The following is a 19,328-nucleotide window of genomic DNA, read 5'->3' on the forward strand; positions in this document are numbered from 1 at the left end:
TGCTTCTCCTTTCCTTTGCTCTGAGAGATTAAAGCAAAGAGGGAAGCTGCTGGAAAGCAGCGAGAGAGAATGCCTACAGACAGCCAGGAGCTTCTTAACCCAGTGGGACAGGCAAAGTACGTTTCAAGCTTAGGAGAGTTTTTCTTTTTAGTATACTTGTGTCATTTTTTGATGTTTACTGATGACTTTTTCAGGCTAAAATGATCACTACTAATTGACGATGGAGTGATCTTTGGTTTCTGTGTGAGAGTACAAACAGTACGTACCCTGTAATAGTTGCACACACAAACTGCAACTGTGGAATCTGTGGAACTGTGCTATTTCTGAAGGCCTGTTTAAGGTACCCTCTGATCGTTGCCTCAGAGGAATGTTGAATGTGTCTTGCTGGAAGATTTGCATTTAATACTTGCTCAGTAGAAGTCATGGTAACTAAGGAGGCAAGTTGTGATCTCTGCAACTTTGAAGTGGAATAGCACAGTCCTGGGAATACCACTGTGCTCAGACAGACCCAACCATACTCCCAGACTTCAGACTCCAACATATAAACTTTAACAAGTGTTATCAGAAACATATCTTCTTTCTCATATACAAGACAAATAGTTTGCTGTGCTCTTCGTTCTGTAGAACAAAGATCATTCAGAGGTATGTTTCTAGTCTGACGGGACTCATTTTGCTTGTTGCATTGGAAGGATTGGGACCAACTTAATTAAATGTCTGATTTAGTAAGTCAGGCTGTCTGTTTAGGGAACAGCTTGTGTAATCTGGGATGTGGTTCCTGTAGCAGCTCAGCAGCCAGGACACTTTTATTTCTATTCAGATCGCAGTGATTAAGAACAAATTATTATAAATTTGAAGTCTTGCTTATTAGGCCTAAGTCTTTACACAATTAGACAACTACACAATTAATTAGAAGGGATTTTTTTTTAACTGAAAGGTTAATAGTAAGATATGAGCTTATTGGCAGCTCTTTATGTAGGTGATGCTACTCCCAGCATGGCAGTTGGGTAGCAAAAGGAAAGGCTGGATGGCATTCCAGGTGCACTGTCATGTAGAGCAGGGAGAATATGAGCTAACTAATTTCTTCTCTCCTTTGTCTTTTGTCCTCCATCTCTCTTTTGCTTTAACATAGAGCACACACACAAGGCATCACACGCAGTGTTGGAATTTGGGGTCTGTAGAGTTTTCTACATCTTTCTTGGATCTTTATAGTTTGTGAAGCTTTTAGTTCATTCTTGCCTTTCTTAGATTTGCTTGTGCTGGTCAGGTGATTCCTTCTCATATATGGTCTTTTAGTATTTCATATCCAGTAAGTGCTGTCAGAGCTGTTGATGTCCAAGTTCCTTCCCATGATCTTTTCTCCACATAGAATCCCTTTATTACATTTTCAGTTCTAAGTGTGTTTTCTGTGTTGCAGCTCAGTTATCAGTAACTTGATGTCAGAGTCATAAAGTGCAATAGGAGAGCAATAGCAAAGCTGCCTTACAAGAAGTATAAAATATGACTGTTATCATCCTCTTTGTGGTGGGATTTATAGTAACAGGCTAAAATGGTTTGTTCTGCAGCCATGGTGCATTCATACACAAGCTGGATTTACTTTTTATTCTAATTCTTACCTCTGTTTTGGTACCCAGTCGCTCTGCATTTGGTTCTGCAATTGAATGTAAAGGTGCAATTCATTTGCATTGGCAGAATTTTTGATGCTAACATGCTGATGAACTAATTTACATACATCTAGGAAATAAATTTTTCAGAACTAACCATTCATTTACATCTCATAATGACTTTGTTCAGCAGTTGTTTGTGGCAAATACAGCCTTAGTTTCTATGCGTGCTAATGCTGAAGTTGTATGAGCCCGGAATGGTGAGTCATTAAAACAGTTACTTTAATCTAATGGTATGAGGAATAAAGAAGGCTGTATATGAGATTCTACACTTAATGAGCTTGCTTGAAGCTAGCTCTGGAAGGAAATGTGGCCACGTTTCCCATCTCTGATGTACTGCCTTTAGAACAAAAAAATTCTTCCTCTTTAGTTGGGCCAGTTCTATGAAGCTCTATATATAGATAAATACTTGGGTTTTTTATGTATTGATTTTTGATGTCCAGACTTACTTTAAAATTCAGCCCATAAACTTAGCAAATACCAGAAATTATTGATCCATTCAAGTCTAATGACTAAGCTGTACTTGTAGTGGCATGATTTGAAAAGACCACATCCAGCCATTGATTTGTATTACAATGAGCACTGTATTTATCACGGTACAAACTTTGCGATTTGTTTTAATGTAAAGATTAAAAGGAGAGTTTCAGGTTGGCTGGATATCTGAGGGAACTGGTAATGTATTATACAGAATTGGACTCACAGGTCACTGGTTTGGAACTGCGTGAGTTTGTGGAAAAATTGCTAGTTGCTTGGTGGAATGGAGGCACTCGTCTGTTTGTATGATGTTTGCATGAGAGTGACTTCATTGTAATTGGCATTAAGCAGCTCTGGCTGACAGCCAAAGCAGCGGCTGTACGTGAGATGGGTTGTGGGGCTGCACTCTGAGTTGTGCCATGGCCACAAGGGCCTTCGTTCTGAGGGTTTGAGGGCAGGTCAGCACTGGTATTGCTGGGAAGCGTATGGAATGGCTTGGTTTTTCTTGCCTGCTGTGTGCATGTGCACTGTGTTCCTATTTCAGGAATGCTCGTTTGTAATCTCGCTTTTTAAAAAGTGCAAAATGTGTGTTAGAGAAACAGGGAGCAAAGATGAGTGCATGTCAGTCTTCAAGACTGCATTTGAGTTTGCCATGGAGCAAACTCCAACATTTATTTCGAGCCTCCTCTAAATAAATATTTAGTAAGATAAGAGGCTGATTGCAAAAATAATTGTGGAGCAATCTTCTGTTTACATTATCTTTTAAAAGGATGGTTTAAGTATTTTTTTCTTTAAAATGTATTCAAAATATATTTTAACATTGCTTATGTGGATGCAGCTCAATTATTTTCTTATTTTTATTTCTTGCAAATGGCTTCCCTCAGTTTTCTTATCAGGCTTGGGTGGAAATTGCTACATGGTTGGCTCCTACTCCTCTTCCATGTAGAAAAACTGTGATACCCCCCAAAGTCTCGTGCTCTCCCAGTGCTGGATGCTTAAAATCCAGACGTTAAGTCATCTAGCTGTGGTCATTTGTATCTTTAGGATGGAGCCATCCTTGTCCTACAGTTGACCTAGTTATTCTTCAGCGCTTTCACAGCTTCTGCTGAGAAATGTTTCGAGTCAGGTTCTGAACAGGTGTGTGATGTGGGAAGGTGCTGGCCTGTCCACCATGGAACAAAACCAACTGCATCTTGCCCCGCTCACTGAGTATTCCAGTTCTGATTTTTAGTGAGCTTTTCTGTGCTTATGGCTCCAAGTGGTGGGGTGCACTGAACTGTATACAGCCACTCATCTGATAGGAGCACTTCTGTAAAGAACAGGTCCTGTGAGCATTGCAGTGCCCCACACTCCATAGGATTTGGCATGTGCGCATCGTTGGCCCCTTGTGAGCAGATCTGGGCTGGCAGTGTTGTCAGTAGTGAGGGCAGTGTAAGTTAAACCTCCATCTGTGTGTGCTTCTCCAGCAGCACGGATCTGAGATGTAGATCCTCAGAGTGTGCACTGTCTCTGCTGTGATGATTCCAGTGATGCTTTACAGCACGTCACGGTGGCTCTGCACTGTAAGAATGGTTATCTCAGCCATGGCAATGGAAGTCATTCTTAGCACTAAATGTAACCTAAAGAAATAGCTGCCCTCTGATCATTTTTCTGAAGATTTATCTGAATTTTCTTCTGAGAGCTTGTTGGCTGCGTATCTGCAGACACTTTGTCATTGTATAGAAGTTAAGTTTATTCCTTTCTTTCTCATGGCTGTTAACAGAGAAAAGGGCTGCTGTACAGCTTCAGCATACTGTGGCTTGGTGAAAAGATGATACTGAATATGGATGAATTGTCACATTTCTTATTCATGAATTCCCAACTGAAAATGTGAACAGACACAAACGAAATTCTTCTTCCATATTTTACACGAAAGTTCAGCAGTAGAACTGTCTATCATTGTAAATCATAGGAGAAGACTCCTTAGAGAGCTGTAAGTGCTGTTTCTGACTGCTGCAGGATTTTTTGTGAAAATCTCAGGGCTCAGAGCAGAATAGGTGTTATAACATATTGCCATTTCCACTGCATAAGAAGGGAGATTTGGAATTGACAAAACAGATCCTTTGCAATACAATAGCTTTATTGTGTAGCCTTTTCAGAGGAAAATGAAAAAGAATTTTAGATTAAAAATTCTGTGAAGTTCAGTGTCCTGAGAAGCAGGATGAGCACAGTACGTAGTGTGACAAAGCTCTGTAACTTGTCTAGAAAAGGAGTTTGTGTTGCATTTGTACATTTAGGTAATTGACCAATTATTAGACCGTATTTGACGTGCATAGTGACGAGATGGATTGTTTAATGAGCTGGTGGGCTCTGTCTGCTTCATCCTTTCCCTTGATGGCAAACTCTTCACACCAGCAAAGGAGGCCCACAGGCTCATTCTTCTTGTTTCCTTGGTCTTTCCTTGCTCAAGGTGTGTGAGCACTGTACAATCTCTGGGATTACATGCTGGCTCATTTCATTTGGTCCATTTTTTCCATTTCTTCTCATCGTTCTCATCTAGACACATCATCAGGTGTGTTTGGAACACTGCTTTGGGAGCAGTGTCTGTGTGAGCGTGTGATTTCAAACTGTAATTGGAAGTTTTCACATTAGGAAAGCGTTAGGGGTTGGATGGTTGTTGTGATCTTCTGTTTTATTGGTGGATCTGTGCTTCCCCAGTGCTGCTGTGTCTCTAAAGTTACTACTGCCATCTGCTTTGCTGTTGGCTGTTTCTACACAAACACAAGATCTCCCCAGTAGGTGCCAGAGCAACTCAGAGTGAGAGTGGAAAGACAGTATCTTAATTGAAAGGGGCTTCGTTTAGTCTTGCAGTTGCTGAATGCAAAAAGGCAGGCAAAACAAGGCAAACACCATTTATTGCAATTTGTTTCTAGTCACTATAGTTTGAATTTAAAGCATAAAGAGCAGCTGCTTGTAGTGAGAAAAATGAAAAATGACTGGAAAAATGAAAACATGGAGTCCCAGTACTGAGTAACTAATGAAAGCCTACTCAAACAGAGCGCAGAGTTCAGTGCAGATGTTTCAGGTGCTTATCTGAAATACAGACAAACTGCAACCTTCAGAGTTCCCACAGAGCGAGCCATGTACTGCAGAAGAGCAGGCTTTTCTGCTTTAGCCGTGCCTGCTTTTATTCTCAAATAGATATTTTCCAATAAGTGGTAACGATTGAAGCTGCTGCTGGCTAAAAGGCCCGTCCCGTGTGGCTGGGGTTGCCTGGCAACCAGAGTGTGGGGAGGGCAGGAGGACCACAGCGCTGGTACCTGGTGCTGCTGCCCTGCACTCTTCCTCACCATATCCCCCTGCCTTGCAGCCCTTGTGTTTGTGGCTCGAGGAGCGAGAAGTAGAATGTGAGTTGAGTTTATATGTCAGTGTATGTACGTGTGCATTTATGTCTATCTCATTTAATCATTTGAGCAGCAGGGACATTCCACAAAGCTGGGGGCTTCATACGGACAGGATGCTTCAGCAGTTCTGGTGAGGGAGGTCTTTTCCTGCTGCGTCCACTCTGAAGTAGCAATGCAGATCTGACCAGAAGCCCCGTGTGTGAGGCCAAGCATTACTTGTGAAGCCTTTTATTCAACTTACCAGTGGTGCTAAGGAAACTGCTCATTTCCTTGACTTCTGGTTCTTGTGACCAGTCTCCTCTCAGGTATTTGCTTTTTGTGTTCTGTGCCCAAAGCCCCTGCAGTCCCCGCAGCGTACAGCAGGAGTGGCTCTGGGGCATGGAGGTGTCAGGGAAACAAACTGAAAGAGCAAGAGGTACACAGGAATCTCAGCTCTAAGAAAGAGCAGTCTGGGCTTTCTGGATTTTTGTCTTAGAATCTGAATGCTACATCTTCAGTTATAAAAGATACTTCTTTGATATTGACTGCTCATCTGGGATGATGGCAGTGACTCAGGATGAATCTGCTCCACTTACCAGGTGTTGGAACATGCAAGGCCATTCTTCCCTAGTTACAGTCAGTACCTCCTGAGTATGCCCAGACCGCAGTACTCTCCTTCTTCTGTTGTCCCTTCCTGACTATGGAGTATTGTGGATCTTTAGAAAAAGTACTATTCCAGAAGACTGAGGAAGTGCTTTCTTGTACAGTTGCTTTTACCACTAGTAAATAATAAATAGCATGTCATGTAAAATAAAGCAAAGTTTCAGTGCTCTGGTATAGAAGAAAGCTTTTCAAATTGAAGCTGCCTTCTTTTGGAATCTGCAGAAATATCCTTGAGAAAGAGGAGAAGACAGAGCATTTTTGTTGGACGATGCCAAGCTCTCTAAACGCTACAGGTGTTGCAGATAATTGCAGGACATTGTTGTAGCCTCAGTCGTTCCAGAGACGGGTGGATCAGGTGCCCGACTGTTGTGATCTGAAGCAAGCAGTGCTTTATTTCACTCTTTGAATTTCTCACTTGGGACAGCAGATGGTGATGAAAGTCAGCAAGGGAAAATTTGGAGAAGTCCCTTCTCCAAGGAAGGGCGCATAGCAAGGAGGATCTATTTTGGCAAATCTTTTACCCCCCTGTATTACTTTGACCCACATCTTGATCAAATTACACTTGTCTCCATAGCAGCAGTAATTGTGCTTGCTATGGAAAGAGGGAAGTGGGAGCCCTAATGAGAAGCAGGTCCCAAACATGTTTTCTTTTCTGCTCGTAATCACACAGTGACCCAGCTGAAGCCAGTAACAGTCACAATTAGCAGCTAGAAAGCAACCGTCTTCCTTGGTAAGAGTGAAAATTTAGAATGTATTCCCTGCCCTGAGAGCTGTAGAAATATATTATCCAAGTGTTATGTTGTGCCTGTGAAGCAATTATGTGGTAACCTCCTGGAAGAGCATGTATCTCTTTTGATAAAAACATTCACCAGCCAAAAAATCTCTTCTTGTGACTGAAACCTTCATCCCAGCCTGTGCTTCTGAAGATCGCGGTGCCGTACACGTGAGTTATTTTTTTCTCTGTTTTGTTGCTATTTGTCCTTTCTACAAAATGGTTATTCTGTTAACATTAGGCTCACTCTTTTGAGGGCAAAATTCTTCCTAGTTCTTCATGTGGAAACCTGTAAATTATTTTTGTTTTCTGTATGTATCATCTTTGTTGAAGTTTTAGACACTGCATGGACTGAGGTTGCCTGGGATGATGCTCATTTTCTCCGTGGCAGGTTATGTAATGCTTTGTGTCAGATTTGTGACCAACCAGTGATGACAACACAGTGATGTTGCAGCTGAACCATGGCTGTGCAGCATCAAGGCCCTCTCTGTTTCTCTACTCTGCAATAATGCTTGTTTCCTTACAACATCTCTCTCTGTTATGTATAGTTGTACATACATAAATACTTAAATTCGCAGTTGAGATGCTAGAGAGCCTCCTGCTATGCTGTGAAAGGACAGATGATGAAATGGCAGTATGCTGTTCTCTTTCTTGCAGTACAGGGCATGGAGTGGAGCTCTTGTTATGAATCCCAAAGGGTGGCTTAGGTTGTGTCTCACTGTTCCTTTCACAGGAGATGGAATGAGTGGAGTTGTATCACAGGACTTGGTCCAGTAATTAAGAGAACAGCCTGATCTTAGGGCAAAAGCCCCAAATAAGGTAGATGTGCCTTTTGTTCCCTGTGACCAGCATGCAAGACATCTGTGCAGTGCTCCATTCCTTGCAGGTTCTAGTTCAGGTATCAGCACTTGGGAATGATTCTGTATCACGAGATTATCTTTAAAGTTGCGTTAACCTGTTTGATCACATAATGGAGCAGTGAATAGCTTGTAATTAGGGACAGGCAGCTGCTGCCCTCAGCTGGTGTGGCCAGTTCCAGTTCCCTCCACTGCCCCTCCAGCCTTGAAATCGCCTTGCCAGTTACACATGCAGGCTTTCTTCTTATCTTCAGTTCATTTCAGTTCTGCGTTGCTTTAAACGACATCATGCTACTGCTCTCTAATTAGTGTTAAGCAACTAATTTTTCTCAGCTTCCTTTCTGTCAGCAGTGGAATTTTCCAGATAAGCATATCCTTATATTTCAAAGCCCTGTCCTTGGTTGGTTTTTTTTGGTTTTTTGGGCTTTTTTTTTTTCAGCCTGGATTACAGCCCTACGAAAAGAGCTTTTTCTGCTTGGCTAAACAAAGTATTTTCCAAAATGATTTCCAGTCTTTTGAAGAGTGTCAGCTGCTGAGACACAAACCCTAGTAACCTAATAATGAAGATGATCCATGCTACTGCTGCGTGGCGTACAACAATCAATCTTTATTATCAGGAGAACAGAGCCAAATGCTATAGGCCAGTAGCAAAATGCAACGGGAGCGAATGTAGATGGAGCAGAATATGAAAGGCTCACATGTGGGAACTTTGTAGGAGCTGGGATTGCTTTCCTAGCCTATTGTGTTCTTGGCCTGTGCTGTGCACCCTCTGCTACATGAGCTGTGATAACACTGGTTGGCCTTGGCCTCTTTAGCTTGACTTCTTACATATTGCTCTCTTATATAAAGAAAGCAATGGCAGACTGAGCCCAAAGCACCTCTAGTGTGGGGATGGGAAATGTCAGATGTTGTTCCCCAAACCCCTCATGTACCTGCTGAATGCTGTCTGATTTAGTTGCTTGCTGAAATGTAGACTGACACAGTACACTGAAATCTCATGTGCTTTTAGCATACCATGCAGGCTGCTCACCAAGCTGTTTGTAGTGGGACTCTTTCCTACTTGCAGTATCAATGTTAATTTGAAAAAGACACATTTTTCTTTTTTTTTTTCTTTGAACTGACTGAGATCTAATAAGAGATGACTTAATTATACACAGTTTTCTTCTTCTAAGGATGCTGAGTAGCTTAGAAGAGGAACAGGTATTGGTACAAAGTGCTGGACTGTCAGATCTGTGGTTTCAGTTCTGAAATTACCAGGAAAAGGGAGAAAAGCCAACACTGGTGTGTCTGTGTGTTCTGCTGGATGGCTTTGTGCTAACCAGCTGGAATGCTGTTACACATAAATATCTGAAGGGATCAAATACAGTTATTCATTACTGTTGTGTATTTGGAAAACTCTGCTGCTGGTCCACAGGTATGGATCATTTGCCAGAAGGAATTCACTGCACTGTTTCTGACAGTGTCAGCTCTGTGAATGAGGTGGAGTCCTGCGTAGGAAATAGTGCCTGCAACCATGGAGCCATGTGCCACCATCTTGAGCCAGGGATGCTGGGGGGGGGGGGGGGAAGGAAGGGAGGGGAATGAAACATTATTAATTTTGGGTATTTTCTATAGCTTTGGAAATAGTGCCAACGTTATTTATTTTATAACGGAGGCAAAAAGAAGTTTCACTATAAGGGGAATGCCAATTGCTGGAGTATGAGTTAAGATTGGGAGTCCACCTGCTCCTTCCCTCCTGGGGCAGATGTGCAGGCACTGCTCCCGCTTTCTTTCCTGGTAATTATCTTCATTCAGAAGAAGTCTCACCAGCCTCCTGTCGGTGCTGTCAAAACAGCACTTTTTGCAATCTGTCCTTAATTAAATTAAGCTTCTTTTGACAGCATCACGGCAGATGACATTGTTCCCTCTACTCAAATACTGCCCGTGCCGTTTACGGCGCTCCCCGGAGCTGCCGATGCTAGATTTGTAACGTAGGGGCCGGGCCGAGCGGCGGGCCACACCGCGTGAGCCGAGCCGGGCCGCCCCGGCAGCTCGCCGCGCCTCGAGGCTCGGGCACCGCCCGCTGCGCTCCCGCGGGGCCGCGGCTCGGGGCGGGGCCGGGGCCGGGGGCGGGGCGCGCGGGGCCGCCTCCGTGTGCGCGGCGGAGCGGTGGGCGGCGCCGGGCCGGGCCGGGCTCTCGCCCCACACGCGGCGCAGCGCTGGGCGGCCGCGCGACGCGCCCGGGCTCCGCGGGGCCGCGGGCGTGAGCGGTGCCGGCGGGGCTGGGCCCGCTCCTATGGCCCGCGCGGCGCGGGCGGCTGCTCTCCCGCGGGCTCGGCGGCGGGGCCGGGCAGCATGAGCGGGCGTTGCGGCCCCGCCGCGCTCGTCGCCGGCACCCGAGCGCGACCTTGATGCTCCCTGTCCCTGCTCTACAAATATGATGAAATGGCAGCCCCGGAAGAAGGTGAGTGGCGAGGAGGCTCCGGGTGCAGAGCCCCGCGGCGGCCCCGGCCCTTTCCTTTTCCCGTCCCCTCCACTCTTCTCCCCGCGGCGCTGCCCCGTCCGCCCGCACCGCTTCTGTCCCGCTGGCCCCGCCCCGGGCTGCCCCCGCTCCCCGCACCGCCCCGTGCCAGCGGAGCTGGGGCTGCGGGGCCGTAAATCTCCTTTTCGGGCCGTTTCCTAATATGGCTGCTTTTTTGGAGCGGAGTTCGCAGGGCTCGGTCAGCGGCCGTGTCACGCCGTACGGAGGGTCTCCCTGTCGGCGCGCTGCGTTTGCAACGCGGGGCGGCCGCGCGGCGGCTCCTGGACTCGGCGCGGAGCGGCTTTCAGGCGCACTTGGCACCGCTTTTTATTGACATTCTTCTAAGGGAAAACCTAGCGAAGTGAATGTGCGGTGCCGCCCCTCCTCAGCTCTGACCCCTGCTCCTGGCAGCTGTGTGCTATTAAACGTTTTCTATGTTGGTTGTTTGTTGTTTTTTTTTTCTCTCTTGGAAAAACCTGCTTGAACCAGCAGGATTCCTTCTTTCTTTGTAGCACGATGTGTGATACTGTGTTTTACATCAGGGAAGAAATAGAAATCATATGTGAAATGCATGAGAGCGTCTCTCGTGTTAGTGCTGGGCACTGGAAGGAGCGGTGCTGTGGTGCATCCCGAGCAGAGCCGCTCCGCACTGCCGTACCTCACCTCCATCCCGCCTCCCTGACGCTGTTCTTCAGTTCATTTCTAGCAGACAATTCCTTGTAGCGAGAGAGAGGAGTTCTTGTTGCGAGTCATTGTGTCTTCAGCAGAATAAATAGATTAAGGTTGAGCTCTGGTGGGGCTCCAGTGCTATTTCTGAGCCTCTCTGTCTCTTCCTTCAAATTACTTTTGAGATGTCCACAAGCTATAGATTTTTACACGTCTGTTTTTTACTGTTTTCGACTGAATATGCACTCGCTCTGTGGTTATGGCTATGGAAACCCCCCCAGGCCATAGTTACAGCAGTATCGGCTGAACTGCTGCAGTATTTGTCTTGGCTGCTGGCTGGGCTCCTCGACTCTGGAAGATTCCGTTTCGGGTGTCAGGATTCACTCTGCAGTGTTGGCTCTCTGAGTGCTGAAGTCACTGTGTCAGATGGGACTTTTTTCCTCCGAGTTGTTGGTGTCCACCAAAGTCCACGAATTGGATTTTGGGCAGCCCTGTTTGATCGTGTGGAGCTTTCAGATGATAGTTCAAATCCATCTCAGCTATGGAGCATCTTATTAGTCTGAGCATAAAATAATTCCTTCTCTTGCTGCGATGTGACGGAAACTTTGTTCATGTTGGAATAGGTTCTGTTTTCAGCTGCAGTATTGTACCAATAAAATCTCAGCAGAGATGGAGTTCTTGTCACTGCTGCCAGCAGGCTCACGTGAGCGCAGCCGGGGTTTCTGCTGGCCCGGCCTTTGTAGTGCTGCAGTCATGTGCTGTACAGAGCAGTTTCAGGAAAATGACTCATGCAAACCACTCAGCAATGGCACTGCTGTTCCATTTGTTAATAGGAAGATCGATACAGTTCTCGCAAAACGAGAAAGCAGATTTGGTAGCTGGTGTTCCTGCAGCCCTTGGTTGTGTACGGCTGCTGGTCCCTTCTGCCAAGTGACTTCGGGAGGCTGTTTGTCTGCCGCTGCCCTGTTGGAATATCCAAACAGGAGAGCTGTCAGTTATGAGCTGTACTGCACAGCTGTGTGTGCTGCTGTACTGAATCGGGAGTTTGGTTTGATTTATTAGATTTGCACTCGTATTCTTTTGCTTTCCCCTGATAATCTTTTCATGAAATGTTGAAAGTGTTTTGTTCATTGAAGAGTTTTTGTTTTTACCGTTATTAAAACATGCTTCCTTGGGGTTGCGTGCAGTTGGCTCATCCTGTGTATAAAGCTGAACTCCTTTGTTTGGTGGTTATCAATAGACAGCTGTCACCTCGTGGTGCACAGGGCATGCTGGTGCCTTCAGCTGACAGGTGAGGGTGCTGTGTGCCGCCCTGCGGTGCTGAGCCCTCTGCTCCCTGTGCAGGGCAGTGCTCAGCACTCACTGCAGGATGCTGCCCTGAGGGCTGGCCTCCGCCCACCCCATCCACTGGGCTTTGCAGAGATCATTTGCTGTTCAGTTATGACTGAATGGGACAAAGCTGAAATCACTGACTGACCAGATCAGGTGTGAGCTGTGTGAACAAGCCAATACATCGCGAATAGCAGCATAGCAATCAACAGCCTGCCCCTTTGTTACTGATCCGCGGAGTAATACAGACCTGTGTTATTTGCTTCAACCTTGGATCTGTAGTGTTGTATAATACGAGTGCTACACTGGGATTGTAAATACATGCTCACAAATGCACCAGCGCGTTGTGTCCTGGTCACTGTTCCTTTTAAACAGCGTGTCGATAGGATCCAAAAGCTCAGACTTCCTTTTTGAGCTCTCCTTGCACAGCACAAGTGGCTCTGTGTGTCCGCTGTCTGACTTAGCCTGGCCATCACATCCACCTCTGCCTGATGGGGAGGAGCTCTTCACTCCCTGCGTGGCTCACAGTTTTCTATGAGACAATCTCTGTTTATTTCTCTAGAAACAACAGAATTTCTTTTGCAGCCTTACTCTTGTTGGTATTTGCGCTTGTGTGGCGTGTCATGCAGAAGCACTGTTGGGAAAACACACTGAATGCAATCTGTATTGTATCGCTTGTAAAATGTCACAGGTTGTGGAATTCTTTTCCATGAGGTGCTGAATGAGACGATTCCTCATCGGCTGTTGTGCAGCAGTAACCTTTTCCCACTGTGCTGCGTGGTGGAATGAGAGTTTTCTGTAAAATAGAGAAAAAGGACTGAGAAATGCTTGCAAGACACAATAATTTCTGCAAAAGAGCGTGAGCCGAGCTGATCCCAAAGCTCCTTTCTGTGCGGATGAGTGAATCACAGGCAATATAGGCATCGGCTATGTGAGGATTTAGTGAGGGAGCAAGTGCTCTGGTCTTTGTGGGTTTGCCTTTCCAGCTCAGGGATTCTGCTTGTGCCAGGTGAAAATGACTGATGTTCTTCCTTTTTTCTTTCAGTTTTGAAGGAAGAAGCCTTAGGAAGGAGGCAGTAAAGTCTGCTCTCAGCCTTGTCTGAGCTGTAGGAGATACCTGGTAGGAGGCTGTAGAGGAAAGTGAACAAGGCTCTTCTGTGTGGCACGTGGGCAGATGAGAAGCAGTGGATGACAGAATACTGGAAATTCTGATTAGGTACAATGGAAGAACCTGGGAGAATGCTAACCCTGCATACTGCAGTGAGGAATGGGCAGAAGAAGAAAGCTGGTCAGTGCTGGGACTTGCTCACAAAGTGTCTCTGTTGATGAGGTATTGCCAAGCCCTGTCGAGAAACCTGTGCAGTCCTGGTCAGCTTTGCCTCACTGCTTGCACTTTATGATGGAATGTGACGCTCGGTTTGTAACTGTCAGGCATTTCAGGTTGGATATTAGGAAAAATCTGTGAAAGAGTGTTTGGGTGCTGCACAGGCTGCCTGGGGAGGTGCTGGGGTCTAGGAATACTGTAACAGCTGTTGCCATTCTTGTCCATGTTGCCCTAAAAGAATGCATGTCAGAATGCTGTCTTCAAACCTTTGAATTAACCAGCAGAAAATAATTCTGTTGGATAACACTCCCTTATAACTTCATTTTCCTTTGATTTAGCTTGTGAGTGTGGTTTATTCTTCTCTGTATACCTTTCTAAAGGTCTGTGTCTTTTAGGTTTTCATAATGTAATTTTAGGTCACTGAAGATGGACAATTTATTGTTCTTATTGGAGATCAACCTGTATTCTGACAGAGCAGAACTGAGGGTTAATCGGTGTGATGACAACAAGCAATTCACCATGAAACAATTCCTCCTGTATTTCCTAAATAGAGCATTAGATAGGAACACCCTTTTATAAGGGCTGTACTGAAGAGTTTCAGAGTACAAGATAATTACTTGTAATTATGGAAATTTCTGTAAGGGAAATTGTCTTAATTTGTTCCTGTTAAGGAGTGGAATTGCTCTAGATGCAGCATTTGAATCCTTTTAGGAGATTAATGCAGTCTCCCTACATTACCCGCAATAGTCCCGGTATCCTGCTGATACATCTAACATCACCCTTTTAATCTTGCTCATCCACTTGAATTTCTGTTAAAAGAGTTTGTTTTAGAGGAAGAAGTCATTGAGATGCAGAAACTGGGCCTATCTGTAGCTGTACTCTAACTTCTAAGGAGCAGCACGCTTCTGGCCATAGGCACAGCACAAAGTGACTGCAGCTCTGCAGAGTGAGCTGCTCCCTCAGGTAGAGCTCTGGAGTACAGCATAACACTGATGTATCCTTAAGAAGAGGAGAAGAGTGTGAAGCAGGATCCTGAGGCTGCTGGGCATCCGCAGGTAGGGCTGAGACTGTGCCATAGGAATCCAGGCTTGGCTTTGGTCTGTTTGGGGTTCTGTGCCAGGGTTATAGCTGCCCTGGAGCTGCTGCCAAGGAACCAGGGAAGGCTCTGTACCTGGGGATGCAGAGTTGTATCCAAACCAGCTGCTTGCATTACTGGGAGACACAGAGCTAGGGATAGTAATGCGGAAACCACTTATGTTTGGTGTAGTAGTGACCAGTATAGATTTGGGCTGCCTCCATGCAGGCAGAGGAGGGTCTTTGCTTCTCTTCTGTAAAAGGAGCTCTAGTGCAGAGATGCTCAGTGCAGCTGTTGTGCAGTTGTCCTGGATCCTGCTCGGACAGAGCTGTATTGGCCTGTCCTTGGGCATACACTTGCTTGGAGAGGGCAGGCCCTTTAGCCTGGGTTCTCTGATGTAAAAGTGGGTGAGCAGTTCTTGGAGTTAATCTAGCTGTGCTGGGGCTTCTCATCTCTGGCACTTCTCTGACAGCTCTGCTGATACGAGACCTGAATAAAATCAAGCAGTACTGGGAGCTGGCTGTGGGAATCTGCCTCCTCAAATTAATTCTGATGCTATGTATTTGTAGAAGAGCATGCCAAAACACATTGTGTACTAAACTGCCATCAGAGCAATAAAATAGCAGTCTGATCTCATGGTGAAGTAAGCAATTTTTCTTTCATTTTTTCTTTTTTACCTTGTCATTATTTTCAGTTACTCTCAGCTTCTACCCTGCCAGGAGATGAATATCAGCTGAACATCAGCTTGTATACCTTGCAGCCCAGGACCAGAAGGCAAGGCAATTACAACGTTAATTCTTCCAAATATCTGTGTTTCTATGGTGAACTTTGTCTTGTGACTTCCTTCAGCAAACACTGGTAATGCAGAGTAGCCATACACCTCCCATCGAGATGAGGGCAAGGAGCTGGCAGTTCTGCCTTCTCTGAAAACGGAATTGCACCTAGCCAGCCATGAACTAGCCTCCATAAAACATTCTACTATTTTTACTCTTAAGTGGCAGGAAGAAGGGACTTAGGAGGCTGATACATAAAATATCCAGCTGTGTTATTCATGTTAATTAGGACTTTGCAGACTGTTAGGAGTTGGCACCATCCCATTTTCCATTTAAATGTTAATCTGTTATGGTTGGAGAGCTCTTTCTTGAATTTTTGTGTTGTGAATCGTAGAACTTCCTCAGATGGAGACCCATACCTGGCATGTAGTGAAACCCTGCTGCCAGTCTGCCAAAATGTGAAGCACGTACCATAGCATCCCCACTCCCAGACCTGCTGCATTCTTGGCATGTCCCTGGTACCTTTCTGCCACTGGGAGTTCTGGTTTCATAATTACACCTGTGAAGTACTGAGACCGTAAAGCCGTGAGTTCTGGCATAGCAGGGAATTTCTTAGCCACAAGTACTACTATTGTTAAATGATGTTACAGGACTTTGAAAAGTAACAGACATTGGAAATACAGCTTCCATTGTTGCGATCTTATCATCCCAGTGAGCTTTGGTTGGTCAGAGTCCCGAGCACAGCCAGCCAGGCCTTCTCACAGCAGTCAGCTCTGTGTTGAGAAAAGCAGTTCTCCTTTAAAATTCAGCATTTGCTCTCACTATTTTGCAAAATAAATGTTGGAGCCAGCAGTTGTTGAATTTGATTAGACACTTGTATGCCCTCTCGTTGGCTTCTGGACCTGCATGGTGGTCGCTGTTGTAGCTGACATTTGTGAAAATAAATAAAAAAAAAAGATTTGTCATTAGGCTCAATGCTTCAATGCCAATTCTGTTGAATTTGGTCTATTTATTCAAAAGAATCATTGAAGAATTGTGTTACAGGAAATTCCTCACTATCTCCAATTTCCTTTGGACGTCAGTAACAAATTATATTATCAGAGAGGTTTTTATTCTCCTAGGGAGGCTTTAAGATAGTGCCCAAGGAGATGGGAGAAAGAAAAAAATGTGGCTGGAATTTTGTTTGTTTATAGATATTTATAGATGCTGATGAGATCCCCTGAGCCTTCTCTCATCCAAACTGAGGAGTTCCAGCTCTTTTCAGCCTTTCCTCATAGGAGAGAGGCTTCCGTCCCTCCGTCATCTTTGTGGCCCTTTGCAGGATTCTGCAGTGTATCTCTTGTGCTGGGGAGCCCAGACCTGCAGCTGTGGCTTCTGCAGTGCTGAGCAGAGGAACACTCAGCTCTGCCCACTTGCTGGCAGCACTGCCAGGATCACAGGAGTGTGGATGTGAACGCAAACAATAGCATTGCCTCTAGGCAGTGCCTGCAGGGATACCGCTTCTGCTTTTGTCATCAATAAAGCCATGACAGCCTCAGCACTACCCGGTGATGGCACACAACAGTGTTGCGCTGAGTACTCCATACCTGGGAGAAATGTACCTGGTTATGAACCCTGTGTGGAAGGGAACTCAAGGCTGTGGTACCCAGCAATACATTCACGTTTGTCACAGAGAGCACACACGGTGTCCTGAGATAAACAGAAAGGCAGAAGGTGCTTTTCAAAAGATGAGGGGAGGCATCACTGGGGCCAGCAGTTCACGCAGAGCCCTGATGCTGGGATCTCTGCCCTCGTGTCTGCAGAGCTGCTGCTTTCAGAAGGTTTGGAGCTGAGCTTTGATGTAGAAGGAGCTGAGAAATGGTTTGGAAGCAACGTTTAACTTCTGCCTGGGATGTCTGAGATCCGATCGTCGCAGGAAGGAAGCAGATGTCTTTTCAGGAAGTGAAGCAGCTCCTGCAGCCAGGCATTCCCATCCAGCTCCTGTTTCCTTTGGTATGCCAGCAGTTATTAGCAGCACAATAAGGAATAGATTTTGCAGGTTGTATGAAAGGCAGATTGAGCTGTAGGGTATTTTGCACTTATTAAGAAATGTGCTTGAATGTGAGCCAAACGCTGTCATTTCCCTTTTCATCTATTAAAAAGATACATTAACACTGTCAATCAGCAAACTTCAGAGGTTAGGCAAATACAGTCAGCATCTGCCAGTAAAATCAAAGATTTAACACATCTTGGTATCAAAGTCACATTAGAGGGAGAAAATCGCTGTACAGGCACCAGCTGTGCTTCAGCTTTGACTGTGAAGGAGTACCTGATATTTTGAAACGTGGAGCATTTCCATTGTTAAAAACCAAGTGTGACCCCTCATGCAGTGGTTGGGAAGGAAGCCTGGTGCTCGCTTGTCGTGCATTCTTTCTGTTGTAATGAATGTTATTAGGGCCAGCTATTAGAATGGTCAAAATCTTTCAGCATTAGGTCACTGTGTCGCACATCGCACTGCAGCTGGTTGCACGATGATGTGGGTTGTTGGTTGTTTCTTTTAAATACAGATGTCTTTTTTTATATATTTTCCTTAGTTCTGTATTGTGTGTAGCTGGCAGGAATTAAAAGCGTTCTGTGGGGTCTGTGTGTTGCTTTCCTCACTAACTGGCAGTGTTCTCTGAGTGCAGCAGCCCAACCTAAAACTCGTTTGAGCTTCTGGAGAAACTCCCATCGTCTTCAGTAGCCGAGGCCCTGCTGATGTTATACCAGCACTGCTGGAGAATGCTAAATAATGTTCTGTTTCTGACAGTAGCTTAAGCATAAGGTCTTGTCCTGTTTTACCTTCGCGGTCTTTTAGGAAGAGCATTGAGATTTTTATTTTGGATTTTATGTGTGTTTTTTTTTTTAAATAGACTCTAAGAGAAATCCAATAGAAAGTGAGGGTTTTCTTTTTCAACTTTGTTCTTCAAAAAGTAGAAGTCTCAGGAGTTTTATGGTAATTAAAACTCTACAGTTTGGTGGCTTAAAAGAGATCACTTGCTTTTTGTTACAGAACAGTAACTGAGCTTGGGGAAGATAACATTCTGACAATGGAGTTCGGAGGATGAAGGCTCTGGGACAAGAAGGGGGAGAATGGCAATGTCAGTTCATTTCAAGGATGGTTACTGTCTGATCCACTGTGCTCTTCATTCTCTGATCTGATGCTGAGGAAATAGACAGTATTTCATAATTTTTTAAAAGCAGCAAGTTACTCTTCTTTCTCTACCAATTAGCTTGTTACTGCATCAGGAATACAAAGCTCTTGCACTGATGTTTTTTATGTGAAAGTGTTCTGTGAAGCCAGTGATCTCCGTGCCGATACAATGATGCCCGTTTCCTACCCACTAATTAAGAGCTAGAGTAATTGTGATTCTATCAGCGGTGCTGAATGTTCACTGTGACTTTGGGGGTGGGTGGTGAGGAGCTGTTCTCTTCTGAGTGCGTTCCTGCTCTGAAGCTGGATCGTTTCATTTATCCTGTTTGGAGGATAGGCATCATCTTCTGCAATAAAATTGTAAACACTTTACAGCACTCTGAGTTACAAGCACTTTAGCTGTTTTCAATGTAAATGGCGTAGGATTATGTACTTGATTTGTTATAATTCCTAATTCCACCTACCTCAGCACTTTCTTGGCGGTTAATTGCGTCATGGCTTAGAGAAGCGTTCCACAAATTGCTGCAGGCAGCTTTGCTGAGCTCCAACATGCTTCCTTTGGTTGCATAGCAATTCTGGGATCCTTTGTAAGGAGGCACTTAGTGGCCCACTGACTTGTTCCCTCCTGACCAGAAGTCCCCTCTGCTGAAGGTTTGTTGTTCCAGAGCATGAGAGTATGCAGTGGTTGGAGGGAGCAGAC

At 45.2% G+C, this 19,328-nt stretch overlaps 1 protein-coding gene across 3 annotated transcripts in view; it reads left to right on the top strand.

The window, feature by feature from the left end:
• Positions 1 to 19,328, top strand: part of TTC28 (tetratricopeptide repeat domain 28) — a 125,657-nt gene that overhangs the window by 24,528 nt on the left and 81,801 nt on the right. The window contains exon 1 of one of the 3 annotated variants that reach the window (XM_048964311.1): positions 10,102 to 10,232. The exons of the other annotated variants lie outside the window; for them this stretch is intronic. Coding sequence (XP_048820268.1) covers positions 10,206 to 10,232 — 27 coding nt within the window. The 5' untranslated portion in view covers positions 10,102 to 10,205. Of the gene's footprint in view, positions 1 to 10,101; positions 10,233 to 19,328 lie in introns of those variants that run through there. 3 annotated transcript variants of the gene reach the window in all.

This window comes from Lagopus muta, chromosome 17, assembly GCF_023343835.1.
Source record: "Lagopus muta isolate bLagMut1 chromosome 17, bLagMut1 primary, whole genome shotgun sequence".
In the NCBI taxonomy this organism is placed as follows: Eukaryota; Metazoa; Chordata; class Aves; order Galliformes; family Phasianidae; genus Lagopus; species Lagopus muta.